General features: G+C 38.1%; 2 protein-coding genes across 3 annotated transcripts in view; both read left to right on the forward strand.

Moving 5' to 3' along the window:
- The window catches only part of LOC110262100 (rap guanine nucleotide exchange factor 6-like), a 147,444-nt gene extending 138,228 nt beyond the window's left edge, over positions 1–9,216 (forward strand). The window contains exon 7 of the mRNA XM_021101306.1: positions 1,858–9,216. Coding sequence (XP_020956965.1) covers positions 1,858–1,884 — 27 coding nt within the window. The 3' untranslated portion in view covers positions 1,885–9,216. The remainder of the gene's footprint in view (positions 1–1,857) is intronic.
- RAPGEF2 (Rap guanine nucleotide exchange factor 2) overlaps positions 23,720–27,979 on the forward strand; it is a 93,959-nt gene continuing 89,699 nt past the window's right edge. Inside the window, exon 1 of one of the 2 annotated variants that reach the window (XM_021101305.1) lies at positions 23,720–24,156. In XM_021101305.1, coding sequence (XP_020956964.1) covers positions 24,097–24,156 — 60 coding nt within the window. In that variant the 5' untranslated portion in view covers positions 23,720–24,096. The remainder of the gene's footprint in view (positions 24,157–27,979) is intronic. The other variant, XM_013978701.2, reaches the window with a different exon arrangement.

A 27,979-nucleotide genomic window follows, 5' to 3' on the forward strand; every position in this document is an offset into this window, starting at 1 on the left:
AGAGTGGCAAATAGATACAACGATTTCTGTTTTCAACAAGACGGTCACTGGAATCCTTACCTATGTCATCATAAGGTCAAACAAAGATGGTTTAACTCTACTTACAATGTCATCAAGCGAATACTCCTTTGTGAATTTAATTTTAAAATAGGAAAAAATAACAACAGGTCATTGATGACTGTTTTACAACTCTCATGTGTTTTTCTGACTGATCCTCTTCTTCCTTTTTGCAAATAAGTATACATATAAAGTGCATGGGAAAATGTAAATAGACTTAAAATCATGGACTTGGTAACTTTCAGTGATATATTTAGCCCCGCATTTCTACATGTCTTGTCTCTGAGAGCTCTTTGTATTTGGACATTTAAGCCGTTTTGACCACCAGCTCTCTGCCTACTCCTTTTACTGCCTATGCACGATTTTTACTTAACATGAATTTTATAGCTGAATTATTTCATTGAGCTCCTTTGAAAAGAGGTTTTTTGTTTTTTTTTTTTTTTTTTCCCTCATCATAAAGCCAGTTTTGTTTGCCTGTTGGAGAGACTTGGTATTTTTTTTTTAAACCTATGAAAGATTTTTTGTTACCACTGTCTATAAAAGAAGGTAGTATTTTTAGTGTTGCTGTAGCATGATGAAGGAACTATGGCTTAAAAATAGTTGTACACATTCATTGTACAATCTACTAATGTTGTGAATACTCTTTCTGCTTTTACAATCATTTTTCCAAATCAGATTCTCTACTAATAAGTGGCAAGTGTGGGTCACTAAAAATTTAGTGGTAAAGTTAATTGGTCTGACTTTATAGTCCTATTGGTCCCACTTAAGGTAGGGGGCTCCCACACTTGCTGCTTATTTACTTAGTAGAGAATCTGCTTTGGAAAAATGATTGTAAAGCAGAAAGAGTATTCACAACATTAGTAGATTATCTCTCTCCTATCCTCATGTTTTCTCCCTTTGTGGAATATTTCACTCACTTCTCTTACATGACTCCTGCTTTTGATTTGATTTTTTTTAAAAATGTGTAGTTTTTAAAAATGTAAAAAATTCTTTTTTCTTTTATTTTTAGTGTTTAAAAAAATTCTTACTGGGTTAATATTTTATAAGGCAAAATTCAGTACTAGGGAGAAAAATTTAACTTACTGATAAATCAAGATACCAGTTTACTAATATGTGACATGTGCTATTAATGCTACTAAGTAAGTTCAGATGGGCAACACAATAGTCATAATTGAATGTATTGGATCTCTGATAATCAAGGTACCAGTTTACTAACATGTGACATGCTTACTGATAAACCAAGGTACCAGTTTACTAATATGTGACATATTGGTATTAACGCTACTAAATAAATTCAAATGGGCAACACCATAGTCATAATTGAATGTATTGGATCCCATCTTTTTGTGCAAATTGTATTTTAATTGCACCTATATAATTATTATTTTAGCAATATACATGATTTTAATAGGAAAACAAAAACATTTTGCTTTGTATTTCTGGTACCACAGGATGAAAAGAATTAAGTGAAAAAAATCATTATTCCGCATTAGCCCTAAATCAGATTTACTTATTATGAACAGAATCATTCCTTTTGCAAGAACCCTAGTAAGGTGTGGGGAGGGTGTTATTTACAAGGTGTATGATCATATGTCACCGGTGATGTCAAATGGTTGCAGGTGCATTTCAGGTGCATGGCTAAAGTATGTAGAGGACATCATACATGTTGCCAGTTCTATATGGTCATTCTTAACCTAACTTTAACATTATCTTCATTTTGGCAGATGTACTATAGCATGTCTGATAATGTTCATCTTTTCCTTTCCTCCTCTATGGCACTCATTTCATTCTGGCTCAAAGGAATGCACTAAATCTCAGGTATTGTAATTTGCGTGTGGTCTCCCGATACTAACCTCAGTTTATGTGTGAATTTGCATTGTCACTAATGAGTTTATAATATTGATGTGTTTTGCTTGGTCTTATTCTGTTGTATTTTGCACTGATTGAGTAAAGTATCCTACAACTTTGAACCTCTCAGTGGTTTAGGTGTTGGGACAGGCTGCCTTATTTGTGCAGACCTAGGGGTAAATGGCCCACTTTCTCTGAAATGAAGGTGCAGTGTACTTATTTTTAAGAATGAGAGAAACTCTGGTCTTAACTCACCAGCTTTGCAAACAAAGCAAGGAAGAGAGAAAGACAGGCAGATGGACCTGGTGGAAGCTTAATTGCTACTTGCGTGAAAGTTTTGGGGCAATTCATTAGAAATTTACATCGTCAAGGCTATAGATGAAAGCTTTAAATTGCAGAAATCCCAACGTGAGAGTGTTTTGGGAGACCCCTGGTAAAATTTTAGTAGGATAGAATAAAGGCTGAGTCAAAAAGGAAGTAAGCATGCAATATCCCCTTGTATTTTCATATCTGTGCGTTTTTAGCCAGATTTCATGCTTTTATTTCATTCTGTATTTTAGCTGATAATTGGTGATATCTTTGCTTATTTCTGTCATGCCAATATGTGACTAATTTGCAATTTTCCATATTACTCATTTGAAATTTGGGGTCAAATTGGGGATTACCAGAGAATTTGGAGTCAAGGAGGGAAAAAAAACCTGACTTATCTCTGGAAACTAATTGGTTAAGTAACTAGCGAAATTTTATGGCTGCATTTTCTTGTTGCCCAAGAAAAAGATCATGAATAATTTAATTCACATTAGAGGAATTCTACCATCAGTATATCATCTTTGGCTATTAAAGTAACCTCGCCTGAAAGCACGAAATATTTGTATGATTTTTCAAATTAAAATGAAGGAGTTACTTTATGGTCTGTATAAGAAAGCACATATCAAAATGCCACAGGTGACATGATTGCTGTATTGTATTTTAGAAGCACTGCTAATTTTTTGATGTAAAAAATGTCGATAGTTTATCAAAATTATATCAAGTTTTTAAAAAGTGCACCAATGTTTTGCACTTTTATTTGGTAAATGTATATTTAAAAATATATGACTTTAATGTTTTAAAAGATACATCATTGTGTTATTAATTCTCCTCTTTTTTTAATATGAGAAATTCAGTTACTCTAATTCCCATGTAGAGCTAGGAATTGAATTCAAAGTGTGCACTGAGTTATGATGTATACCTAATGTACACTTTTTAAAATCAGACATGTTGCAGCAGTTTAAAACAGATTCTAATAATTTTCTCCATACACACAAAATACTCACATAGTACATGTAGAGGGTTTTTAGGTCACTGTTCAAGGCAAGTGTGCAAGGTCTGCAGAGAATAAGCATTTTAAAATGCAGTGAGAAGGCCGGATTAGAGATTACTTTCATTAGCATTTTCTTACATTTTGATGAGTGGAGGTTGAGGCTGTATTTAAAACTGCCAGAAAATAGGGTGCAACACAAATCCTCAGTCTTCCAGTGGGTAAAGGTGGGAGAGAGATAGGCTGAGATAAGGTTCCAGGCAAAGGCTGGAAGATGTGGGGTCAATCTTGGTCTGACTTGGGACTTGGGACAGGTTTTACCTTGTCAACAGGTTCAAGAATAGGTTGGGGGGCACTGTTTATTTTACCTCTAATTACAGGCCCTCTTTGCGCTAATGGTTAATTTACCCTGAAAGTTTGGGTGGGTAGTGAAGTCTGAAATCCATAATACGAAATGAGAGGAGGGATATTAGGACTTAAATGGAGGAAGGACTTTCTTAATTTTCACATGACTGAAGTGATGGAAGCTGGAACATACCTGTTGTGTTATCTTTTATTCCTTTGTGGTTGTTAATCAAAAATTTTTAAAAACCCCACAAAACCCAACTCTGCTGTATTCCTAATTTGGAAAGAGCAACAATTATGCAGAGATATTAGACTGAGGACTAAACGAAAAACATGTCCCATCTAAACTCTTTAGTTTGTATGTAGCAACTAACATCTCCTAAGTTTGCAGCCTTCCTGGGCTAGTTGCATAACTAAAATGCTCTGCACACTTTGAGGTTGTGATTGACTTTCCGCTCCCACTTCTGCTTGCCCCTCCAAACATGGCTTTACTTTATACAAACTTGAATTAGGAGGATTCCAACACAGTATAAAAGAAAACATATTTACAAAGTTTCATTCAGTACAAAATTTTTGAAATTACAAAAAACTATCAGCCATGTAAAAAGATAACTCCCACACATTCTGTTAGTCCTACTTTTCTACATTGGGAATGTACAGTTCAACACTGTTTAATAATTTTATGTATTGAATTTTTCAGTAGGTTAGTCTTAAAGTTCTTGGTATAGGTATACAAAAGTAATAAAAATACCTCATAAAATTAATGTAATCTAAGTTGAATACAATGTAATAATACCAAACATTATGGGATTAATTTTTTATTGTAGTCAGTGATAACATATCTGTGGAAGTTTCTGTAGTGGCTCAGTGAGTTAAGAACCTGACTGGTATCCATGAGGATGAGGGTTCGATCCCTGGCCTTGTTCATTAGGTTAAAGGATCTGGCATTGTTGTGGCTGTGGTGTAGGCTTGCAGCTATAGCTCTGATTTGATCCCTTGCCTGGGCTCCTCCATATGCTGCAGGTGTGGCCCTTTAAAAAAAAAAAAAAAAGACAAAATCTTTAATGGGTAGTGCCAACATAATATTGATTCACGTATGAGGCTTATGAAAACGAGTCCCATTTTCCATAACGTTATTCTTTATAATTAAGAGCAGTCTGTTTCTTCTAATGGTTACCTAATCATTCCAAAGTTTTATATCTGATATAGATTTTTTTAAGGTGATGGATTTAAGTTGGTTTTGTCTTCAGTTAAGAACTTCTTGGTAGGTTTTAGTTAATTTCAAAAAAAATTTAGGTATTGAAACATGAGAAAATTGCAGTGTTTGTGTGATTATACATATTTATTTGACATTAGACTTAATGACTTAGGCTATTGTTCTTGCATTAGAAATAGGCAGTATTTTCCCTCATATCATGGCTTTGCTTTGGCACTGATTATTTAATTTTTTACTGAGGTCTTCCTAGTTTGGCCCAATATTTGCTACTTAACAGTAAGAACATGTGTTTTGTATAATATATCAATGAATATTAAGGTCTTAGAATTTTAACTTGTAACAATCAGTTCCTATCATATCCCACTTGACTAATTTATTCATATGATATTTAAAATCTGTTTATATGCATATACAGAAATTATTCAAATATGGGGAATTTAATTACTGGAATATTTTTATTCTTCATTTTTATCTTTCATCAAGCATTTGTTTAATTGAATCTTAAAACCTTTGTCTTCAATATTGTCATCAGTGCCTCTGAATTATAATAGAATGGAATTTCAGAAAATTTGTGTATTCCATTTCTTATCTCATAGGAAAGTTCAATTAGTATTTTCATTTACATATTTTATTCATTTAGTGAATATTTATTGAGTGCCTATCTTATGTCAGGTATGTGCCAGACTCCTTGGCTATAAAGGTCTACAAGCAGACAGAAGCTGCCCTCATTGACCTTATGGTCTCGCACAGAACAGATAAATAAATGGGCAGCTAAAGCAGAGGAAAATCCAGGTAGTATGGAGGCTCAGAAACACAGCATCTTGAGGAATTGGGTGTGGCTCCTCAAATGGCCTTAGTTTCCTGGCTCAGGGGAAAATCTTTAATAGAGGAAAGCCCAGTAGAGACGTGAAAACAGAATTGAGGAGTAAAGAATGGAAAACAGAGATATGGTTAGACTCTTACGGTCATTAGATGCAAAAAACTCCACATATTTTGATAAATACCAATATGTTTTTGTGGTATGCATGCCTGCTGTTTTATATTTACATCAGAGTCTTTTAAAGAGAAGTGTCAAAAGTATCCTTTGCTTGTCATGCTTATTATCAGCAGGTTTACTGGCCCCTCTTCACCTAGATCATGTTGCACTGTAAAATCCTGCAGGAAGCTCCCTGGAAAGGTCTTTGAACAATAGGTGGCCGGAACAGCCCTGAGCCACACGTGCTGCCATTTCTGGCAAAATGCAGCATGTGAAAGCTGCTGCAGTGGTCTCTATCTCCTTGCTTTGGGGGGACTGTTTCTCTTTCTTGCAGTTATAATCAGGTATTTATGTTGATTTAATATATACAGATTGAAAAATTACACTATGGAGAGTATGTTTAGAAATTGAAATGTAAATCAGGAGATAGTGTAAAAAATGATTTATTTCTTGCTATTAAGAGCGTGCATTGCAGATTCATGCAAGGCAGTTGAGAGTAGTGTGCTGTGTGCTGTTTACACAAGTTTCAGCTTCTGTTAGAGGATGTCTATTTTTATATATTACATCATCGCTGCTGCAGAACTCCCGTGGCTGCTGGGATTTACTGTTCTTTCATTCCATTCTGAAAGAAAGCTTGTATTGATGTCATAATTGGACCCATCTTTTGGTTGCACTTGGAAATTGAAAGTAATAAGGGTGTTGTGTAGCAAGTCATGCAATATTTCAAGTAGTTTATTTGTCAGAAAGATCACTGCCACTTTGTCCTGCCTCTAATTGTGAACACTGGTGGCTCTCTGTGCCTGCACATGTTTTAAATACACTTGGCTAAAATTTAACTTTTAGTCTCAACAGCAAAGATCCTTTCATCTTCAGCTGTTTCATTTATGTGATTCTTTCTTTCTTAGGAGATTTTGCAGTGCTAATATGCTGATTTGAAAAATGTCTCTTTTCTTTGGAAAAAATCTACTTTGATATTCAGATCTACTTCTTATAAGTGCAGAATCGACCTTTTACAATTAAGTTATCAGTTCTAAGTTGTCTGTTTGTACTATTTGAAATATTAGGTGATTGGGTATTCTCCTTTGATTTTGCATCCTATGTTAAAACACCTTTCTATCAGCTAAAAGATATTGTTGACTGGCCTCTGGAAGAAACTCTAGCATGTTATTCAATGTATGAATGTTAAGTTTACATCACTTGTGAAATGAAGATTTTAATGTTTCATATTAATTTTAAGATGCTATACTACTATATTGTGTACATATTTATGTGTATAAATGTTCCTCCTTATAGTCTCTCATAAAATCAGTCATTATCCATATCTCACAAGTAAATTTTCTCCCTTCTTTAAAAAAATTAATTAGGAATGAATTTACACATTAAAAAAATAACAGCTTATTGAGTTACAATTCACATACAGTTCACCTATTTAAAGTGCATAATTTGGTGTTTCTTTTTTTTATTAAAAAACATGTAAATTTATCATCTTAACCATTAAGTGTATAGTTCAGTAATGTAAAGAATATCAGAGATAGTGACTGACTTGAAGGTACTCAGTTCACAGGTGTACCTTGCAGCCTTTGTGATTGTTTAAATTACACATAGGCTGAGAAATAACTTTAAGATATTTTGGAAAAAAATAATTAAAATTTACTAGAAAAAAATAGGCTTCCTGAGCAATCGTTTATATTAGAGAGATTTCTTATAGGCTTAGTGTGGGTCAGTAGCCTTTTATTTTTTCCTAGGTCGTCTTCTCTTTTGAGTGGAATACTGGTGGTATTGGATGTGGTATGGGATTTAGAATTGCTAGCCTAGAGGAGAAATGATGTGACCACAGAGTGGGCCAGATCTGAAACACAAGTTGCTACTTGGAATAAACGGTGGAATAATTCCAAAAGGAAGGATTTGAAGGTGAAAAAGGAAGTATTCAGGTGTCTTGCTTTCTATTCAATGTCTGTGAGGATAGCAGGATAGTACTGATAATTGGTCACCAGTGGCTTTGGTACAATCCGTAGACTTTTAGGAGTGATAGAAGTGGTGGCAATAAGTTGTAGCATTTCCTTTCCACTAATTATTAACGTATTTCTACTTTCTATCCATTTCTTTCTACAAATTTCAACTGAACTTTCAAAAAACTGTATTTTTTTTCTTTTGCTTTTTAGGGCCGCTCCTGCAGCATATGAAAGTTCCTGGGCTAGGGATTGAATTGGAGCTGCACCTGAGACCTGCCCCACAGCCGTGGCAACACTGGATCCAAGCCGAATCTGCAACCTACACCAAAGCTTGTCGTAACACCAGATCCTTAACCCACAGAGAGGCCACGGATCGAACCCACATCCTCATGGACACTATGTTGGGTACTTAACATGATGAGACACAACAGGAACTCCTCAAAAAGCTGTTTAAATCATTGGGAATTTTGAAATACTCAGGAAACGTTTTTAGAAAAAAAGGATCATTTTGCTGTGTGTTAATTTATGAAAAAAGCACATCTCAACTGTGATGCAGAGAATACTTGGGCCTTGGCGATATTCTTGATGTTATTGCCCTTGTCAATGGTGTTATTAATGAGTGCTTGACAGTGCCCATCTTTTTCTTTTCTTTTTCTTTTTTTCCCTTTTTTGGCCGCCCTGCAACATATGGAGTTCCTGGGCCAGGGATCAGATCCTAGTGGCCACTTATGCCACCACTGCAGCAATGCCAGACCCTTTAACCCTCTATGCCAAGCTAAGGATCAAACCTATATCCTGGTACTGCAAAGACACTGCAGATCCCATTGTGCCACAGTGGGAACTCCGACAGCTTTGGTCTTGTTTTCTCCTCAGTAGGAAAGTTTGCTAACCTCGGTACTAACTGTGGTAGGACCAGAAGGGTACCAGCAGTTAGCCATCCTGCAAGCCAACTGAGTTTTTCAAAGATTCAGCTGAGGTGCTCTCTTACAGAGTTTTGTCTTAAAGGAATCCAAGGATAGCTGATGACTGGATTTTTAAAAAGAGCTAAGAGGCTTCTTATTTTCTAGTTCACCTCTCAGAGCAGCAGCTGTCCCACTTTTTGTCCATCTCAGGACTGCTTTATACTCCTAAAACTTTTTGAGGGCTCCAGCAGCTTTTGTTTAGGTGAAATATCTATGTCATTATTTGGCTTATTAGAAATTGAAACCGAGAAACTTAAAAATATGTATTCCTTGGTTAATTAAAAATAATAAACCCATTGTACATTAACAGAAGTTTTTTTGTGTTATGTGAAAAATAACTATTTTACAAAACAAAAACAGTTTTTGGAGTTCCCGCTGTAGCAAAGTGGGATCAGTGGTATTTGTACAGCTCTGGGACACAGGTTCATTCCCTAGGCCAGTGGGTTAAGGATCCATTGTTGCCACAGCTGCAGCATGTAAGTTGCATCTGTGACTCAGATCTTATCCTTGGCCCGGAAGCTGCATATGTTTTGGGGTGGCTGAAAAAGAAAAAAAAAAAAAAAGAAAAGAAAATGTAAGAAGAGTAGTGGTGTTTTATAGTTTTGCGAATATGTTTAATGTTTGGCCCTAATAAGGCAGCTGGTTTCTCATCTCTCCTTCGAATTCAGTCTATTGTGATGTGCTCTTCTGGTTGAAGCAGGCAAAGTATATGAAGAAAGTTTGGCCTCACACAGAGCTGGAAATGGGGAAACTCTTGCAACAGCTTATTTAGATTATCTTATTCATACATTACACCACAATTTGACAAGTGGTAGTTCCTGAAAGATTCACTTGTAGTGAGGAATATAACCTGCTGACTGAACTTTTTAAAATTTTCTTTTATGGAGTTCCCGTCGTGGCACAGTGGTTAACGAACCCGACTAGGAACCATGAGGTTGCGGGTTCGGTCCCTGCCCTTGCTCAGTGGATTAACGATCCGGCGTTGCCGTGAGCTGTGGTGTAGGTTGCAGACGTGGCTTGGATCCCGAGTTGCTGTGGCTCTGGTGTAGGCCGATGGCTACAGCTCCGATTAGACCCCTGGCCTGGGAATCTCCACATGCCGTGGGAGCAGCCCAAGAAATAGCAAAAAGACAAAAAATAAATAAATAAAATAAAATAAAATAAAATTTTCTTTTATGAAAACCTACAGGTCTTACTTACACATTAAGTGGGTCTTTCTACTCATGCTCGATTTTATATCATCATGCACTGGGCATTGAATTTAGGTCTTCCAAATTTTGGCACCTTATGCAATATCAAAAAAAAAATCACATTTGTGAATATTACTACCAGTCTCATGAAAAGAAGGCCTTAATTATTGTGACGCTGTCAGTCTTATGGTGCTGGATATAAGTTTTCTCCAAATCTAATTATTACTGGAAAGCTAAAATTTCATCCTTGGCAAAGTGCTATCAGCTGTTTTCCTTGAAATGACAAGCTCGCTGTGTTCATTTTCAAGAAAATATCTGCCAATAACCAAGTCTGAGGAACCACAGTGTGTCAATTATTTATTCTTTCGTAGAAAAATAGTGTTCCATGGTAAAACCAAGTGCTAGGCCCTTCTGAGCGCAGGGCCCTTGAGATGGCTGAGCTTGCAGCCTGCAAGGCTGGCCCCGACCTGTGTGATTCTTCCCTGGACTTCCTTTTCCTTCTTGCTGCTTCATTCCCTTAGAGATACTAGGAGAAAATGGAAAGGTCCCAAACTAACTTGGGATGGAATCAGAATTAAAAAATTTGCTTTGCATTAAATAGTTATGTTTTAAATATATTAATTATGTGGGATGGTTACCAACAATCCATTTTGTAGTAATCTTTATTTATTTATTTATTGGCCACACCCCTCAGCATGTGGAAGTTCCCAGGCCAGGGACTGAATCTGCACCACAGGAATGATAATGCCAAATCCTTAACTGTTAGTCCACCAGGAAACTCCTATAGTAATCTTTAAAAATATATATTTTTACTTAATATATTTAATATTTCTCATTTAGAGCATTTTTCTCTTTAGGAATTTATTTATTTATTTTTTTGGCCGAGCCTTGACATGTAGAAGTTCCTGGGCCGGGAATCAAACCCACGCCACGGGGGAATTTTATTTTTGAAGTACCCCCCCCCCCCGAAAGTTCTTCAGTTCTCCTTCCCTATTAAGATAATTATGAGCCATTGTGTGAAATTAGAAAATTAAAAAATTTTTAATGCAAAAATTTGCCTGGTATGAAAGGATGATATAATCGTAACTGTAAAGTGTCTGTTAGATAACCCTTACAAATGAGGTTTTGGTTTTATACTAATACCAAAAAGACTAGGTTTTGGTGTCCCCACCCATCCCCACACCCTCAGAGAAAGACCATCACCATGAGTAGTTTCTGCAGCCTCCTGTGGGCAATTAATACTTAAATGTTCAGGATAGTCTAATCTATTAGAAATTTTTTCAGTTTAATACAGCAAAGTAATATCTAGCAATGTATTTAAAACTTCTCAAACCTTCTTACTATTTTTCTTTTTTTTTAGGGCCACATGTTTTGGCATATGGAAGTTCCCAGGCTAGGGGTCGAATTGGAGCTACAGCTGCTGGCCTGCACCATAGCCACAGTAACATGGGATCCTAGCCGTATCTGCGACCTACACCATGGCTCATGGCAACACCTGGATCCTTAACCCACTGAGCAGGGTCAGGGATCAAACCCACATCCTCACAGATACTCATCAGGTTAATTACCATTGAGCCACAGCAGGCTCCCCTTCTTACCATTTTTCAAAGACAGAATTTTATCTCTGCTACCCTCGACTTGGAGGTTTTTTTTTTTTTTTTTTTTTTTAAACTGGCATCTCCTTTCTTTTTGTCTAAATAAATATGCTGCCGCCAGTCTTTTCCATTTATTCTGTTTATGTTAAGGCACTAGTGACAGGAATTCCCTGATGGCCTAGTGTTAAGAACTCAGCATTGTCACTGCTGTGGCTCGGGTTTGATCCCTGGCCTGGGAACTTCCACATGACGCAGGCATGACCAAAAAAAAAACAAAGGACACTAGTGCTTAGTTTCCTTTGTCATCACTCAGTGTGGTTACTCCTCATGATTCTGCTCTGATATTCAGTGTTTTTAATTAGTCAGTGATGGCAGCAGCATCTCTGAAAGGGTGGAGCTGCTTGGAAATGGACCAGAACTGCTGTCCTGCTCCCAGCTCTGAGGTGATGGGTTTGCCCTGTTAAAGGCTGACCTGTCCACATGAATATTGTATGGGGTTAGTGGTCACTATAGATTTCCTGCCTATTTCTCACTTAGAAAACTCTCCACTTTAAATAGCTATCTCATTTCCTTCCCTGATTCATTTTTACCTTTATTGCAAATACCATGTGTTACTTATAAAACACAAGCCATCAAGAAAAATAGATTTTGTTATACATTTGCTGCAAGGCCGTCTGTAGTTAGCATTTCATGTGATGCACAGTACATTTTGCTTATGTCTACCACACTGTTGAACTAACCAAGACATCTTCTGAAGGTCATGCCTGATTTCTTGTTTCCTGTCCTGTCTCGCTTTGTCTTGGGGGTCCAGTGTAGAATAATAAGTGAATGCTTCTTACTCTGTGTAGTATTTCATTATAGATGTATGGTTGTGTGTAAATACTGTGAACTGCTACTTTATGGCACAATCAGGAGATGTGACCTTCCATGAATATGATTCATCTGGCCAGTTGTGAGCAATTCTGACAATTGTGATTGTCTGATACATATAATTAAATATTCTAGTGTTGTCCTTTTAAAAATATCAGCATACCAGTCATTGAAAATTTCAAAGCGCACCTAAAACATGAATAGGTAAAATACTGTTTGCCTTTTTAGAGCTTTTGAGAGAGGGAGACACTGGATGTGTGGTGTATGCTCTGTTTATTCATTCACTTGTGAGAAGGAAGATTGACTGTATCATCTTAAGCTCATATGGTCATACTGGGTGGCTGAATTCTTTTCCAAGAGAACATTTAAAATTGCTGTGGCTTCTAAAATATTTTCTATATTGAGACAATCTTCTTTATCTAATTATTTTCCAGGCAAATTTACTTAGAAGCATTTCCTGTCTGGGATGTATTTAATTTTATCAGAGGAGCAGTCTCAGTTCTGTTCCTGGTAGTAAAGTCCATTGATGAATGCAGCCATTTATAAATACTGTCATTTTCTTTTAGAGTGGAGATTATTGAACCATTATAAAAACTTATGCATATTGATATTTATTTGAAGACAGTTTTAAAAAGTGGAAATGCATTTGTTAAAAAATTAAATGCCTGAAGAGTCAGTAGAGTCTTGGAAACAGATAGTATCTTGTGTTCCATTGTATTCCTTCTGCACAGTGTACATGTTGTTACAGTAGGTACTCAGTGGTATCTTGGTTCTATGTGGATGTCTTTGGATCACACTCCCAGAATGAGCACTATTAATGTTTCTCGGAGAAGCATCACAGACCCACCTGCATTAACAATTCCACAAAAGGTATCTGTGTAAAGGTGTTAACCCCAGCCATCTCTAAAGCCTTCATTAACAGGCTGCCCAAACCTTAAGTGCAACTGAGGTTTTTAGAATATCTTAGAAGGAATAAAGTTGACCTTATTGAATGCTTATGACATATACAAGTTGCCTGGGTGCTTTTTCGTATATTTTATCAATCAAACCTCTCAGTTCTTTTTTTTTTTTTTGGTCTTTTGTCTTTTTTTGTTGTTGTTGTTGTTGCTATTTCTTGGGCCGCTCCCGTGGCATATGGAGGTTCCCAGGCTAGGGGTTGAATCGGAGCTGTAGCCACCGGCCTACGCCAGAGCCGCAGCAACGCGGGATCCGAGCCGCGTCTGCAACCTACACCACAGCTCACGGCAACGCCGGATCGCCAACCCACTGAGCAAGGGCAGGGACCGAACCCGCAACCTCATGGTTCCTAGTCGGATTCGTTAACCACTGCGCCACGACGGGAACTCCAAACCTCTCAGTTCTGAAAGCTCAGTGATGGTGTCTCCACTGTTAGGTGATCAGCATCTTAAGGCCAGAGGTGTCAAGTAATGTGTTCAGTGTTCATAGTAGTGAAGATTGTGTCAAAGATATAGATCTTCTCTGTTCCTGATATGTAAAATTCTTTATTTTTTAAAATGGATTTGACATATATTGTTTTTATGTTACTCAAACTGTAAATGTAATCTAAAAGAAATAAATGTCAAATAATTCAACCACCTTAGATGCCTACAATATAAGTACCTTTAAAATAAATGGGCTGGAGTATAGAATGTCCACTGTGATAGGCTTTAGCTGAGGCATCAGTCTTTTTTGTTGCAATTAGGTGTTTTCCCTTTTTCAACCATGCATCCCTTATCAATAAAGCAAAACATTCCACTCCCCCTTTTGAACCTTTCTAGCTTCATTCCAATACAGAAATTGCTTTTCACTGGTAATTCGTGCTATTTCATAACAAATTATGACTGTTTAATTAATGTATTTTAAAAGTTAAGTCCACTGATATCATAAATAACAAGCCAAATCTTCTAAAAGATTTTTTTCAAGTATGACTTTTTAATGAACCAAAACAACTTACAGTTGTCCAAAAGTAGTCATCCTTTTCAGAGATTTAAAAAAAACTCTCATAGGAGTTCCCACTGTGGCACAAAAAGATTGGCAGCATCTTTGTAGCTCCAGGACACAGGTTCAGTCTCTGGCCCAGCACAGTGGGTTGAAGGATCAGGCATTGCCACAGCTACAGTGTGGGTTGCAACTGGCTTGAATCTGGTCCTGACCCAGGAACTCATATGCTGAGGTGTAGCCAAAAAAATAAATAAATAAAAAATAAAAAACCATCATAAAACTACTAACCTTTGCACCAGAAAATACTGCAAGTGTTTTGGTAATATTTAAGAATGTTGAAAATACATATTTAATTTCAGAGGGGTTACAAACCTTCTATAAAACTGATTATATAGTTATGTACAACTTTTAATGATTCAAATTATTGCTATTAAGAAAGTCACATTTTACTTAGCTTTTTCTAAGTTTAACAACATTTAATTTGCAAAGTAAGGGGTATTACAAAGAAAACTTCTAATAAACTCTTGTCTGATGATCATTACAATTTTTTAAAAGCAAGGGCATTTTAATATTCCCTCTCTGACTACCAAAGGAAGAAGACAAAGATCTCAGAATAAAGGATAGTTAGAACCAGGAAGTCTTCCCAAGATTCATTTCCATTCAGATGGTCTCTCTTTTTCTGTCATTCTGTATCATACTTATTACCCCTCTATTGCCATCATGCTACTAGCTAATGTTTAGGAACAGCCCCATGAGATAAGATAACCTGAGAACTTAAATGGCTTTTAGGACTCTCTGGTCAAACCACCTAATATATATATATATATATATATATATATATTTTTTTTTTTTTTTCCCTGTGCAGTTGCTGACATTCATCCTCTGTTGGCAGATTTTTAATTACTGTTAGCACTCATATATGTGAGATAGTCCACATAATGTGTGTCAAAACTGTACTCATGGGAGTTCCCTGGTGGCTCAGCAGGTTAAGGACCTGGTGTTGTAGCTGCTGTGGTGCAGGTTCGATCCCTGGCCTGGGAACTCCTGCACACTGTAGGTGAGCCCCTCCCCCCAAAGAAAGAAAGGAAGGAAGAAAAGAAAGAAATGAAAATAAAACTGAACCCTACTGTACCCTACTGGTACAAAGGAAGGGTTTTGTAAGTCATTTTGTAAATCATAGCAGTTAGGAAGGGCCTAAGTATTAAGATAGTTTTCCCTGTTTAGCTGAACTCTGCCTCTCTATAATTTTAGTTTATGGTTCTAGATATCTTTTTTTTTTTTTTTTTTTTTCTCTTTTTAAGGCTGCATCTGCAGCATATGGAAGTTCCTGGGCTAGGGGTCTAATCGGAGCTGCAGCTGCTGTCCTACACCACAACCAACCAGATGCAAACCAGATCCAAGCTGCATCTGCAACCTACACCATAGCTTGCAGCAACGCTGGATTCTTAACCCAGTGAGTGGGGCCAGGGATCGAACTCTCGTCCTCATGGGTACTAGTCAGATTTGCTACCACTGAGCCACAGGAGATTCCCTAGATGTCTTTTAAAGTAGCACAAATGAATGGTCATATTCCATTTTCATGGAACTGTGCCTTGGACATTTAAAGAGACCCTGCTCCATTAAGCCTCTTCTCTAGGTTAAACATTCCTAACTCCTTTTTTAAATCCCTTATCCTCTAGATTTTCTGCTGTTCTAACATGACAGTTACTCTTTCTCCTATGTCATGATGTCTAGAATGGATTGCTATAAATGACATGAGGTTCTGCAATATTTACAGTTCAGGGTGCAGGTCCTCACTCTGGACCTTTGGTGTCTGGGAATGTAACCTGAGACTGTGCTAGGGTTTAAGTCCTTGTGTGCTGGGTCAGATGGAGCTTTTGGCCAGCCCACTTTTACAGATAGCCCTTCACACCCGCTTCCTACCTCACTACCAGTCATTCTCCAGCCTGATCTTCCCTGTCCTCTATCTGGACGAATGACACTTTGATACACATGTAGGTTTTTACATTTATCCCTGCTTAATTAATTAATTAATTAATTTTGTCTTTTTGTCTTTTCTAGGATTGCACCTGCAGCATATGGAGGTTCCCAGGCTAGGGGTCTAATCAGAGCTGTAGCCACTGGCCTATGCCACAGCCGCAGCAACGCCAGATCCTTAACCCACTGAGCATGGCCAGGGATCGAACCTGCAACCTCATGATTCCTAGTCGGATTTGTTAACCACTGAGCCACAACGGGCACTCCCAATCCCTGTTAAATTTAGATTGGCTGGTTTTCATCTCCTCTTTTCACCTGTCACATTATTTAAAACACCTCATTTTATCAGTAAGCAAACTGGACATCTTTTATGGTTGTAGAACTCTCCTCTGTTTCCTCATCTGACAGTCCATGTGGTAATGCTTCACAGGTTATTTTGAAAACGTTTAAGTGGAATCACACTTTCAATCTCGTAGCAATTACTGAGTGTTAAGTACTAGAGGTAAAATGTAATTTATCATTGATCATATCAGATAATAAAGTGTTGTATGGTCCCTGTCTTCAGCTAACTTAGATTCCATTTTATGGTCAGCATTCCTCATTTTGTTAAATGAAAAGAGAAGGATAATTAACAATTTATTGTGCTCATGTGAAGGCATTATTTTTAAGGAAATAATTGCTGTTTATATTTGGAGTGTCGTGGTGTGAAATATCAAGGTCAGGAGCCCACTTTGAGGCTTTGCTCCTAAAAAAGCAGTAAAATGATTTGCAACCAATATACACAGGCTCAGACTCTGAACCTGAGCATTTCAAGGTGAAGTCTGGTCTTGTCTTAGAAGAGGTTCTAGGGAGTGAGGTAAGCTTTGTTAAATTAGCTTGTTAAAATCCATTTTTCAAATAAGTACATTTTTAAAAGCCCCATTTTGTGTGTTGGAGTTGCTTACTGATTTACAGACTTCTTTATTTTTATTTGTTTTTCCACACATCTTAATTTCATGCCATTTTTTCATTTTTCTTTTCTAACATGGCCCATGTAAATATGGAGCATATTTACCATAGACCAGGTTACATTAATTTTCCAATTATGAATCAGATGTAACACAAACACTTTGTCAACATTTTTTATTAAAGAAAGAAATATTAAAGATTTCTTTGGACCATATCTTTAGATCTAGGTGATCTTTTTTTGGACTCTAAATTAGGTCTTTCTGATACAAAGTGCTAACTCAAGTAATGGTTCCTAGTATTTCTAAAACTGTATTTAAAGTAAATTCAGATGTTTATTCAACAATTATTGTGTATCTGGTGTGGTGTTGGTAGCTCTCATTTTGTTTCATAATTACAGTATTTTTAACAATGAACGTGAAGCACTGCCATTTTATTTGTCAAGGTAGAAAAAATAAAATTCTAGCCCAGATTTCCTCTATGAAGATGGTGTGTGTGTCGGGGTGAGGGGTGGAGGCACCTGTCTGAGGTTTTCCCAAGGATTATGTGAAAAATTATGTGAAATGTAGGGTTGGGTTACAGTGTGATAGATTTGTCAGATAACTGACCTTTTTTTTAAAGGAAGATAATATAATACTGATGGGAGGGATGTATTGGGTTTAGGGAAAGAGAAGTAAAACTTGTAAATGTACCAAGTATAGTAACTGTATTTTGCATTAGCTTAGTGCTCAGTATGTTTGGTATATTCATATAGAAAATAGCACTTTAAAATGTCATTTGTTTGGTTGAGCAGTGAAACATCAGGAATCAGATTTGTAAAATTTGTTGTTTCCAGATGGCAAAGAAATAATTCTTCCTGCTTCTCCACAGATTTTCTCCAACCTCTATAGTTTTTTTCCCTCTGGAGTAGAGGAAAGAGGGGGGGGAAAATCGATGTACAGGTAGTGGATAAGCAAAGTAGATGGTACGAGAAACCTTAAGCTCTAGTTTGTGTTCTTCCAAACTACTGACTCTCTAGTCTTATACACTTTATTTTTCTATGAAAGATGAATACATTATTTTCTTTCTTCCCTTGGGTTTTGACCAAGCTTAATTAAATGTCTGGAAAGCACTTGGAGATCTATGGATAAACACTCTAGGTATCATAAATGAATAAATGCATATTAATCCTCAGTGTGGTTAATAATTACTGAGAACAGACCATTTTTCTCAGCTTCATAGTAACTAAGAAAATACTTTAGGTGGAAAAATATAAATGAATGCAATGGTTTTAAATTTAACATGGAAAGCCTTGACATTAAATACTTTCTTGAACTGTGTATGGAATCGCTATCTTCTGGGTCATTGTTACTGATAATTTAGAAGTCATTTAGATATTCTTAAAACAGGCAGAAAGTTGTCGCAGGATCCTTTTTGTAGCTGGATCTATTGAATGCCACTGGTTATATCTAGGTGGTGAAGGAGTGTGCTTTTGTCTTGTTTGTGTGGAATCTGTCCTATGAGATTCTCTTAAATCTTCAGTTTGTAGTTTATATTTAGCATATTATACCTGGTGTAATTTATCTCCACGTACAAGGTAGTGTGGGTAGTAACAGTTCAGCGTGGCCATCATAAGTTTTAAAATGTATAAGTGACAGGTGTGGAGCCAGGTTGGAAGAGAAACCACAGCAATCTTAGCACCAAAAAGCATCAGTACCTGAGGACACAAGGCTCTGACTTCATCTATCAGGTTCTCCAATTAGGCTAGTTTCCTCCTCCAGATAAATGACTCGTTTTTCTGGAAAAGTATAAAAAGGTCTGCCTCCATCAGCCTGGGGGCGATTTGACTTAACCCAAGAGAAGGGCTTTGGTCACAGGGACGTGGGGGGCATGGGCTACATGGGTGAAAGTTGTAGAATTTGACTATTTGGTCCTTGAATTGCCATTTGCTTTATTTCTGTGTGTAATAAAAATACATATAGCATTTAAAACTGCCACGTGAGCCATTTTCCTATATACAGTTCAGGGGCACTAAGTACACTCCCATCACTGTGCACCCATCACCACCATCCATCTCTAAGGTGTTCTCATCTTCCCAAACTGAAACTCCCCTCCCATCTCTTCTCTCAGCCTCTGGCAACCACCATTCACCTTTCTATCTATAAATCTGACTATTCCAGGTTCTTGGTGTAAGCAGAGTTATACAGTGTTTGTCTTTTTGTGACTGAACTATTTCATTTAGCACAGTGTCTTGTTGTAGCTTGTTAGAGAGTTTTATTCCTTTTTAAGACGAAATAACAGCCCATTGTATGTATATACCACATTTTGTTTATACATTCATTCATAGATGGACATTTGGGTTCCTTTTACCTTTTACTTTTTTTACCCCCAAGACTTTATTTTTTTTAGAGCAGTTTTAGGTTTACAGTAAAATTGAGAAAAAGGTACAGAGATTTATCCTATCTGTGCCCCCACAGATGCTACCTCCTCACACATACCCCTAGCCACCACTGATCTTTTACTGTCTCTGTAGTTTTGCCTTTTCCAGAATGTCATATAGTTGGAATCATACAGCATGTAACCTTTGGAGATTGACTTCTTTCAGTTGGTGATATGCGTTTAAGATTTCTCTGTGTCTTTTCATGGCTTGATAGCTGTTGTCTTTTTAGTGCTAAATTATATTTCATAGTCTTGACATACCATGGTTTATTTATAGATTAACATACTGAAGGACATCTTGGTGATTTCCAAGTTATGCCTATTATGAATAAAACCTGTAAATATCCACTTGCAGGTCTTTTGGTGAACATAAGTTTTTGGCTGCTTTGGGTATATATCAAAATGTGTGTGAATCACCAGGTAGAAGTGTATTCAGTTTTGCAAGAACCCACTGCACTGTCCTCCAAAGCGGCTGCACCATTTTGCATTCCCACCACCAGTGAATGAGAGTTCCTCTTGCTCCATATCCTCACCAGCATTTGGTGGTGTCAGTGTTTTGAATTTTGACCATCCTGATAGGTGTGTAGTGGTACCTTGTTGTTTGGATTTGCATTTCCCTCATGGCATATGCTGTAGGGCATCTTTTCATATGATTATTTGCCATCTGTAAGTCTTCTTTGATGAGGTTTTTATTAAGATTTTTGGCCCATTTTTTAATAAAGTTTTGCCTTACTGTTGAGTTTTAACATTTTTGTAGTTTGGATAAGAGTCCTTTATCAGATGTCTTTTTCAAATATTCTTTCCCAGCCTGTGGCTTGTCTTCTAGTTCTCTTCAGATTGCCTTTTACAGAGCAGAAGTTTTTAATTTTAGTGAAGTCCTGCTCATCTGTTACTTCTTTTCATGTATCATGTCTCTGGTGTTGTATCTGAAAAGGCATTGCCATACTCAAGGTCATCTACATTTTCTCATATTATCTTATAGAGGTTTTATAGTTACTGCATTTTACATTTAGATCTATGATCCACTGTGAGTTAATTTTTGTGAATGGCGTATGGTCCACTCCTAGATTCATTCTCTTATATGTGGATGTCCATTTGTTGAGTACCATGTGTTGAAGAGACTGTCTTTTGCTCTGTTATATTGCCTTCTCTCCTTTGTCAAAGATCCACTTTCACTTTTTTAGATTTTTTATTTTTTAAATGCTTTTTATTTTTTCCATTATAGCTGGTTTACAGTGTTCTGTCAATTCTCCACTGTACAGCAAATTGACCCAGTCACACATACAAACATACATTCTTTTTCTCACATTATCCTCCATCATGCTGCATCATAGGTGACTAGATATAATTCCCAGTGCCATACAGCAGCATCTCATTGCCTATCCACTCCAAAGGCAACAGCCTGCATCTGCCATCTCCAGATTCCCAGTCACCATTTACTTTTAAATTCTTAGTTTGTCTGTTATAGAAACATATTTGGGATTTGGATAGGAACTAGTTTACGAGATCAGATATGGTTTTGCTAATGTCCACTCCCAGTCACTGGGGATGTGGGTCATTCAGACAGTGTGTGTATCTGCCACATGTAGCACACAGGGTGCTGCAAGTCCACTGGCATGCAGACTGACATGGCACCAGCCCTCATGGAGCGCATTTTGTAGCAGGGGGAGCAGACACTCACTGCTCAGGTACTCTCATGATTGAATGTAAAATTGAAGCATGACAGAGATGCACAATATCATGGTCACTTTGAGAGCATTTCACCAGTGTGTGTTGAGGGGTGGAGGAGAGTCAGTCAGGAAAGGAAGAGAGGAGAGTTGGAGGCAGAGGAAATAACATGTGGAAAGATCCTCTTGCTTCTTCAAGGAAGCAGGAGGCCTGAATGTGGAGTGAGTCTTGATGACATGTGCAGTCTGCAGACTTTGTCCTGAGAGCAATGGGAAGCCATTGATGTATCTGGATTTGAAGTGGTGGCTTCATAGATGAGAGTGAAATGACCAGATTTTAGTTTCTGAAAGATCTCAGAAGCAGTATGTTAAACTGGGTTGAGTGGATGAGGATAGAACTGAATCCAGGCAGTTCATTAAGGGGACTTTTAGAGATTTGAAGCTCCCCCCCCAAAAAAAAGATTGGAATGCATGATAGCAGAGATGAAGAAAAATTTGAGTTTTAGAACAGGAAGAGTACTTAACTCGCGGGATACTGCGATGGATTGAACATGGAGAAGGGTATTAAGGGTTACTTGTCAGTGTCAGTTGTATAATGGGACCATAGTGGTCCTTCATTGGAGAAGTCAGTGGGATAGAGGATGATGGAAGCCAAAGTAGGTGATTCTTAAGAGCTTTGGTTGTGCAGTAGGGAAGAGGTTAGACTGTAGCCACAGGAGAATCGATGATCCAGGGAAGGCTTCTGGTTTATGTTTTGTTTTGAGATGGGAGAGACCTGAACATAAGTAAAAGCCTATGCAAAGAACCTCTAGTTGTGGGGAAGAAGTTGAATATATGGGGGGCCGGGGTTGGGGGACTGGAAAATAGATAACATAGGCAGTCAATGAGAGGGACATTGGGGAGAAGGATCCAAAATCATGATGTAGGGGAATGGATGCTCTTAGATGTGAGGGGAAAGGAAGGAGGATAATCAGTGCGAGTGCCATGTCAGGCAAGTGGATGAGAAGCACAAGGCAGAAAGGGCCCTCAGTCCTAAAGTCTGTTACTCAAGTTGCTGGACTTTCCGTATCTACCTTCTACTCTATATACCATTAATAGACCATGAGAAACAGACCAGTGCTTCAAAGTTACAATGTCAGCTCTAATGCTATCTTTTCAAATGACCTACTGACCTGGGTGAAATTACGTTTGTGATAGAATACCACGCCTGTATTAAATTTCAACTTTCTACCTCTAAAAGAACTTTGATTTTTTTTTTTTTTAAAGTCTGAGTGTGTTTAGTTTTATATTATTTGCAAGGTGCTGTGTGTGTATGGGTGTTTGTGAAAGTCACATCTTCTAAATTTATACAGAGCTTGTTAAATGTGCATTTTGTGAATTTGGGGTGGACACTTGTTTCCTGTAGCATGTGCTTTTTGAGGGTCTGGAAGAGGTCACATCCATCCCTGTATCTTCACCTTGGTGAAAAATCGTATTTTTAGTCCAAAGCTATTCAAGTAAGTCCTGCTCTGTTTTCCCACCCTGTCTTCAGTGATATTATTTGGAGTCAGCAATCAATGGATTCCATCCCTCTGAGACTTGCTTAACCTACAGCTGCTGATAAAATACAGGCAAGCGCTCATTCCTTTTTCTGAATCGTCCATTGCTACCTTAATGAGTGAAATGGTTAAGTAGAGGAGGGGGCGAGCCTTAAGGAATGTGTGTACCATTTGAGCTGAATATTTCAGTGTATATAGGGAGAGGGAGGGTGAGAGAGAAATCCACTTACATCACTAGAACTGCATTGAGTGTGAGCCTTGCAGGGTAAGAGACAGACCACAGTGTCTTGCTTTCTGCAGGAAGCAGCAATGCCGTCTGTTTCCTAAGAGGAATTTTTTATTTAGAAAAGGAAGCTTTCTCTCTACCCAGGAAATGGCTTTCCTTGTGCGTTGCTATGCCAACTGCCTGCAGCCATGGTCCTCCAAAGTAAGCACAATAATGTAATTATATTGGTGTGTTGCATTCAGACTCATGCTTCTGAGTGTATGTGTGTATGTGTACGTGTGTGTACATGTGCTGTGTTTCTGTTCGTGACTCTTGCTGGCAGTCATGCTTGTGCCGAGTGTGAGGGACAGACATCATTAGATTAAATGTCCATCAGTGTCATGCCGCAGAGATTAATTGTGCAAACTTGGTTAGTGGAGCGGGACAGGGATCACTGGCCGTGCTCCGTCAGCATCCTTGGCAGCCAGGGAGGAGGTCCCGATTCACACGCTCTGCCCTGATTCTTTCTCTCTCTCTTCCTTTCTCCTTTTTTTCCTCTTGGTCAGAGGGGTCCCTATGTGTGACTGCAAATGAGACAAGAGTATTAACAATGCTCGGCTGAGTGCTGGGGACGGGCCCCTCCACCGCCCTAATACCGTTCTGTAGGAAGCCTTTGGAGGGGAGTCTGTGTGCAGTCAGCCATTTTAGCTTTTTTTTTTTTTTTTTTTTTTTCCTCCTTTTCTTGTGCCTCTTGTTCTTCAGTCTCAGAAATGATCTTGTTCTCCGGGAAGACCAGGAGCTGTATAAGGTTTCCTCTGTCTCGCCCTAGCCTGAGATGGTTAGGGTTTCAGTGCTATAAAAATGGAGACGAGCAGGGTTGTTCAGATTCCTTTTCGGGTCCACAAGTGTGAGGGTTTGCAGTCACCAGTCCTGACACTTGAAGCTGCAGCTGGCTCTCCTTTTTTTTTTTTTTTTTTTTTTTTTTTTTCCTCCTCTGTTTCTTTTTTCTTTTAATCCAATGCTGTCAAGGGTGACTTGCCGTCCATGAGACATTGGTCCATGATGTGTCAATTCAGTCCAGCCTATGTTCCTTCGTTATGAAACCACTAGCAGTGCCAGCTAACCATGGAGTTATGGGCCAGCAGGAGAAACATCCAGTAAGTATCGCAGAGACTGCTTGTGTTTCCATGGCACGTCAGAGAGAACTGCTTTAAAACGGGAATGATTGCTGCTGCTCTTCAGGGAAGGCAGGTGCTTTAGAGGGGGTAATAGTATGCTTGGAGGAGGGAGGGTAGGTTACAACTGGCTTGTTCTTCCAATTTTGTGGCTATGTTAAAAAAAAAAAAAAATTTAACCAAGAGCAGCAGTTCATTTAAAGCCCGATCACGAGCACTGGAAGTATTGGACAGCTGATTTTTGTAATCAGAAATCAGAGCTTGACCATTCAGCTTTAACTGAGTACTCAAGATGGTTTCTTAAAAATATGTTTATAGTCAAACTTAATGAGAGCTCGTGCAAAGGTTATCAGGAATGGATGTCTGTAGTAAGGAATTCACACATAGGTTGGAGGGAGGGAAGGAGGGCTTTGGTTATTGATTTGGTAATAAAACGATCAGGGGTGCTCATCTTAACATGTATTAATAGATAATGAAAACACAGAATTTTTTTTCAGTGCCACGGTGTTGCTTCTTTATAATTGGTCCCATGAGTCAGCTCTGCGTTTGTCATGCTGAAATCCCATAGGCGGCAACCGCAGTTTGTGAGAAACACTTTTTTATGGCTACTTCCAAGTCTGACCCTCCCGTTCCCATGCTGCTTTCATGTCACCATGTTGGAAGTTTTCTGCCGTCACACTAATTCATATGTGCTGTATATAACCCCCCAATGAAAAGGCATCCATTTAGGCAGCTTATATAGGAGTAAATCAAAGTATTTCTTAAATGTCCGTTTTTATATCCTGGCATCTGACAAGTATCATATTAGAGGGTAGGAATTATCTTTTATATATTCTAAAAAGGTTGAGATGTTAAACTTAAAAAATGGAGACATGTTGCCAAGGCTTTGAAAATTTATAGGCGGAAGGGCGTGACTTAGAATATTTAGATGCTTAGGTTAATGGGTATAATTTGCTTTTGTTCACCTTTATGAGCAAAATTAGTAACTGGATGTGAGAGGTTTTCTTAGATGAGGTGACTCTCAGGCAGCATTCCACATTCCCAGAGACCACAGGATGTATCCTAGGGCATTGGCTGTGTCAGAAGCCTGTTATATGAGGCAGCGCTGAGAGCCCCACCCCCTTGCAATGGTGGTACCTTGCTAATTAAATCTCTTCGGATCAGATCCCCCAAAAGACCAGCCTTATCCTTAATTTCACTAATAAGAAAGGTTGTTATAGAGAAGTTCCCTTATGGTTCAGTTTTATTAACAGGCCCTTTGATGTGAAGCTCCTCTGTATTCATGATTTTTCCAGGTGTGAGGAAGCCTATTACTTAAATAACACTTGAGGAGCCTTAGAAGCAAAGTTCAAATCTCAGGCTCTTTAGTCCTCTTTCTCATATATCCTTTCTCAAGATGGGGGAGGGGGTATTTAAATTAATAGGATAATTTTAATGAACCAGGAAAATTTTTTTGTGTGTGTGTCTTTTTACGGCTGTACCAATGGCATATGGAGGTTCCCAGGCTAGGGGTCTAATCGGGGGAGCTGTAGCTGCCGGCTTACGCCACAGCAATGCAGGATCCCAGCCGCATCTGTGACCTATACTACAGCTCATGGCAACGCCAGATCCTTAACCCACTGAGCAAGGCCAGGGATGGAACCCGCAACCTCATGGTTCCTAGTCAGATTCGTTTCCACTGCACCAGATGGAAACTCCCAGGAAAATTGTTAATGTTCTAGAATTAGGTTGTGATGATGGTTGTGCAACTATAAATATAATAAAATTTAAAAAAAATCAGCAACAAAAAGAAAAGTGGTAAGACTTTTTTCTGATGGGGAGGGAAAAGTATGGCTAGATTTACAAACATGAGCATTTGGGTCTGTTAATACCAGAGGCGCCTATTCCATAAGTATGTTTGTTTCCTGGCAATTTTATGCTTTGCTGAATTTGAGGGTAATGCAATGATAGAAGTAACCCCAGCCATAAGATAACTTTGAATCAAGTCATTTCTAGAAGACGCATCAGTGGTATTCTCCATGATACTTTTGCTACAAATTAAAGTCCTGGAGTTTGCCATCCCAGACCATCCTGTGAGGCAGAGTTGTCAGTTGATGCTGTCAGCATATTGCATACCTCTGGTACATCTAGGTGGGTCCTCTGGTGATCCAGGTTTTGCTGTTTAAGAAGCAGACTTTTACGATGTTCATTATGTGTGAAGAATTGAATAGGGGAATAGTGACCCTGGCTCTCACCGGACAGATGACTCAGTAAATACTTGTCAATAATGAGTGAGATGCCCCTCTTTTGACCTATGAGGTTTTATGAGGGTAATGTCAAAGCTAGTTTTAAATGCGTAAAATTTGGTAATTTCACAAATACTTTCATTTTTGCTTCTTCAAGAAGTTTTTAAGTGATTTGGCTTCTTTGGCTACAGAAGGGAGTGAGATACTAAAAAGCAAAAGCATTAAATTGGGGGATTTTTGAAAAAGAAAACTATGCCTGGGCACAAGTAGTCAACCCAGTTTTTCTACCTAGGGAGAATCTTTCAGGTTTTAGGGCTTTCAGGTTTTACACGCATTATCTCAGCTGCTGGCACTTAATAGGTGTGCGAGAAACACCTTTGAATTTTTCATCTAAAGTGATTTGGGGATGATGACATCCCATCCCTTGAACCCTTTCAGCTAGAACATCTTATATTTCACCTCCTTTGGTCCCAACCTCTGGTCCATGTGGCCAGGTGCTGACACTGAGGTGAGGACGAGAATGCCCCTAGCTCTGGGCTCCGTTTTCCTTGCCATCTAGCACTCTATTAGTCATCAGAGGAGCCTTCTGCTTTTGTGGATTTTGACAATAAAAGGAGATTATTAACATTTAAAAAATGTATGATAGAACTGCATTTCAGACAGCCTACTATGGAGCACTTGTTGTATAAACTGTTAATAGGTGTTACATGAGAAAAATTTCATAGGCTTAGTTGGTAGAATCTGGGATAACAGGAAAAGTGTCGTTGCTCCTTTTACCAACCTTTCCATGTTTTACCCACTCCTCACCTATCAAATTAACCAATGGGAGTAGTGTTCCTTGAGTGTGCTTTTGGAAATTGTGTGCTATAGGATAACTTAGAAACTTTGTAAATTTTTTTAATGGATCACTTAAAATAAATTAGCCAGATGCTATCAAACTGATCGCCTATGTTCCAGCTGCACATTTTTATAGAAATTATTGATATGTGTCATGTGCTATACTAATAATAAATAAGACTTCAGTTATGATTAAATGATAATGTTTAAAAGTGGTGTATGTAAGAAAATGCTCACCTAAATGCAGGAATAAATATCCATAGCTGTCATTTATTGAGCACTTATTGGATGACGACTGGCGCTATATTCCATATTATCTGACTTAATTATTACAAGCCCCTAAAGACAGATTTATTATCACCTTTTTAGAAATGATGAAAATGAGGCTTAGCAAGATTAAATACCTTTTTTCCAAGGACTAGAAAGTGGTGGAGCCATCATTGGAACCCAAGTGTGTCTGATTTCATAGCTCTGCTTTAACCACCATCTGCTTCTCCTGATGTGGCCAAATTAAGCCTAAATTAGGTGTGTGGATTGTATGGTTACCAGAGCTGATACTGTCAGAATACACGGCTTGAAAAAAATGCTTGCTTTTCCTCAGCTTTTCCTATTTTTCCTGGTGTGTGTGTGATGTTCCAAGTTAATGCAAAAGCACACCAATATCATGTTCAAAATTATTTTATAAAACTTTCACAACAGTAGTTTCATAAAGTATTTGAGAGATGTGATCAGTAATGCTTCTC

The sequence above is a fragment of the Sus scrofa genome, chromosome 8 (genome assembly GCF_000003025.6).
Source record: "Sus scrofa isolate TJ Tabasco breed Duroc chromosome 8, Sscrofa11.1, whole genome shotgun sequence".
Taxonomy (NCBI): Eukaryota; Metazoa; Chordata; class Mammalia; order Artiodactyla; family Suidae; genus Sus; species Sus scrofa.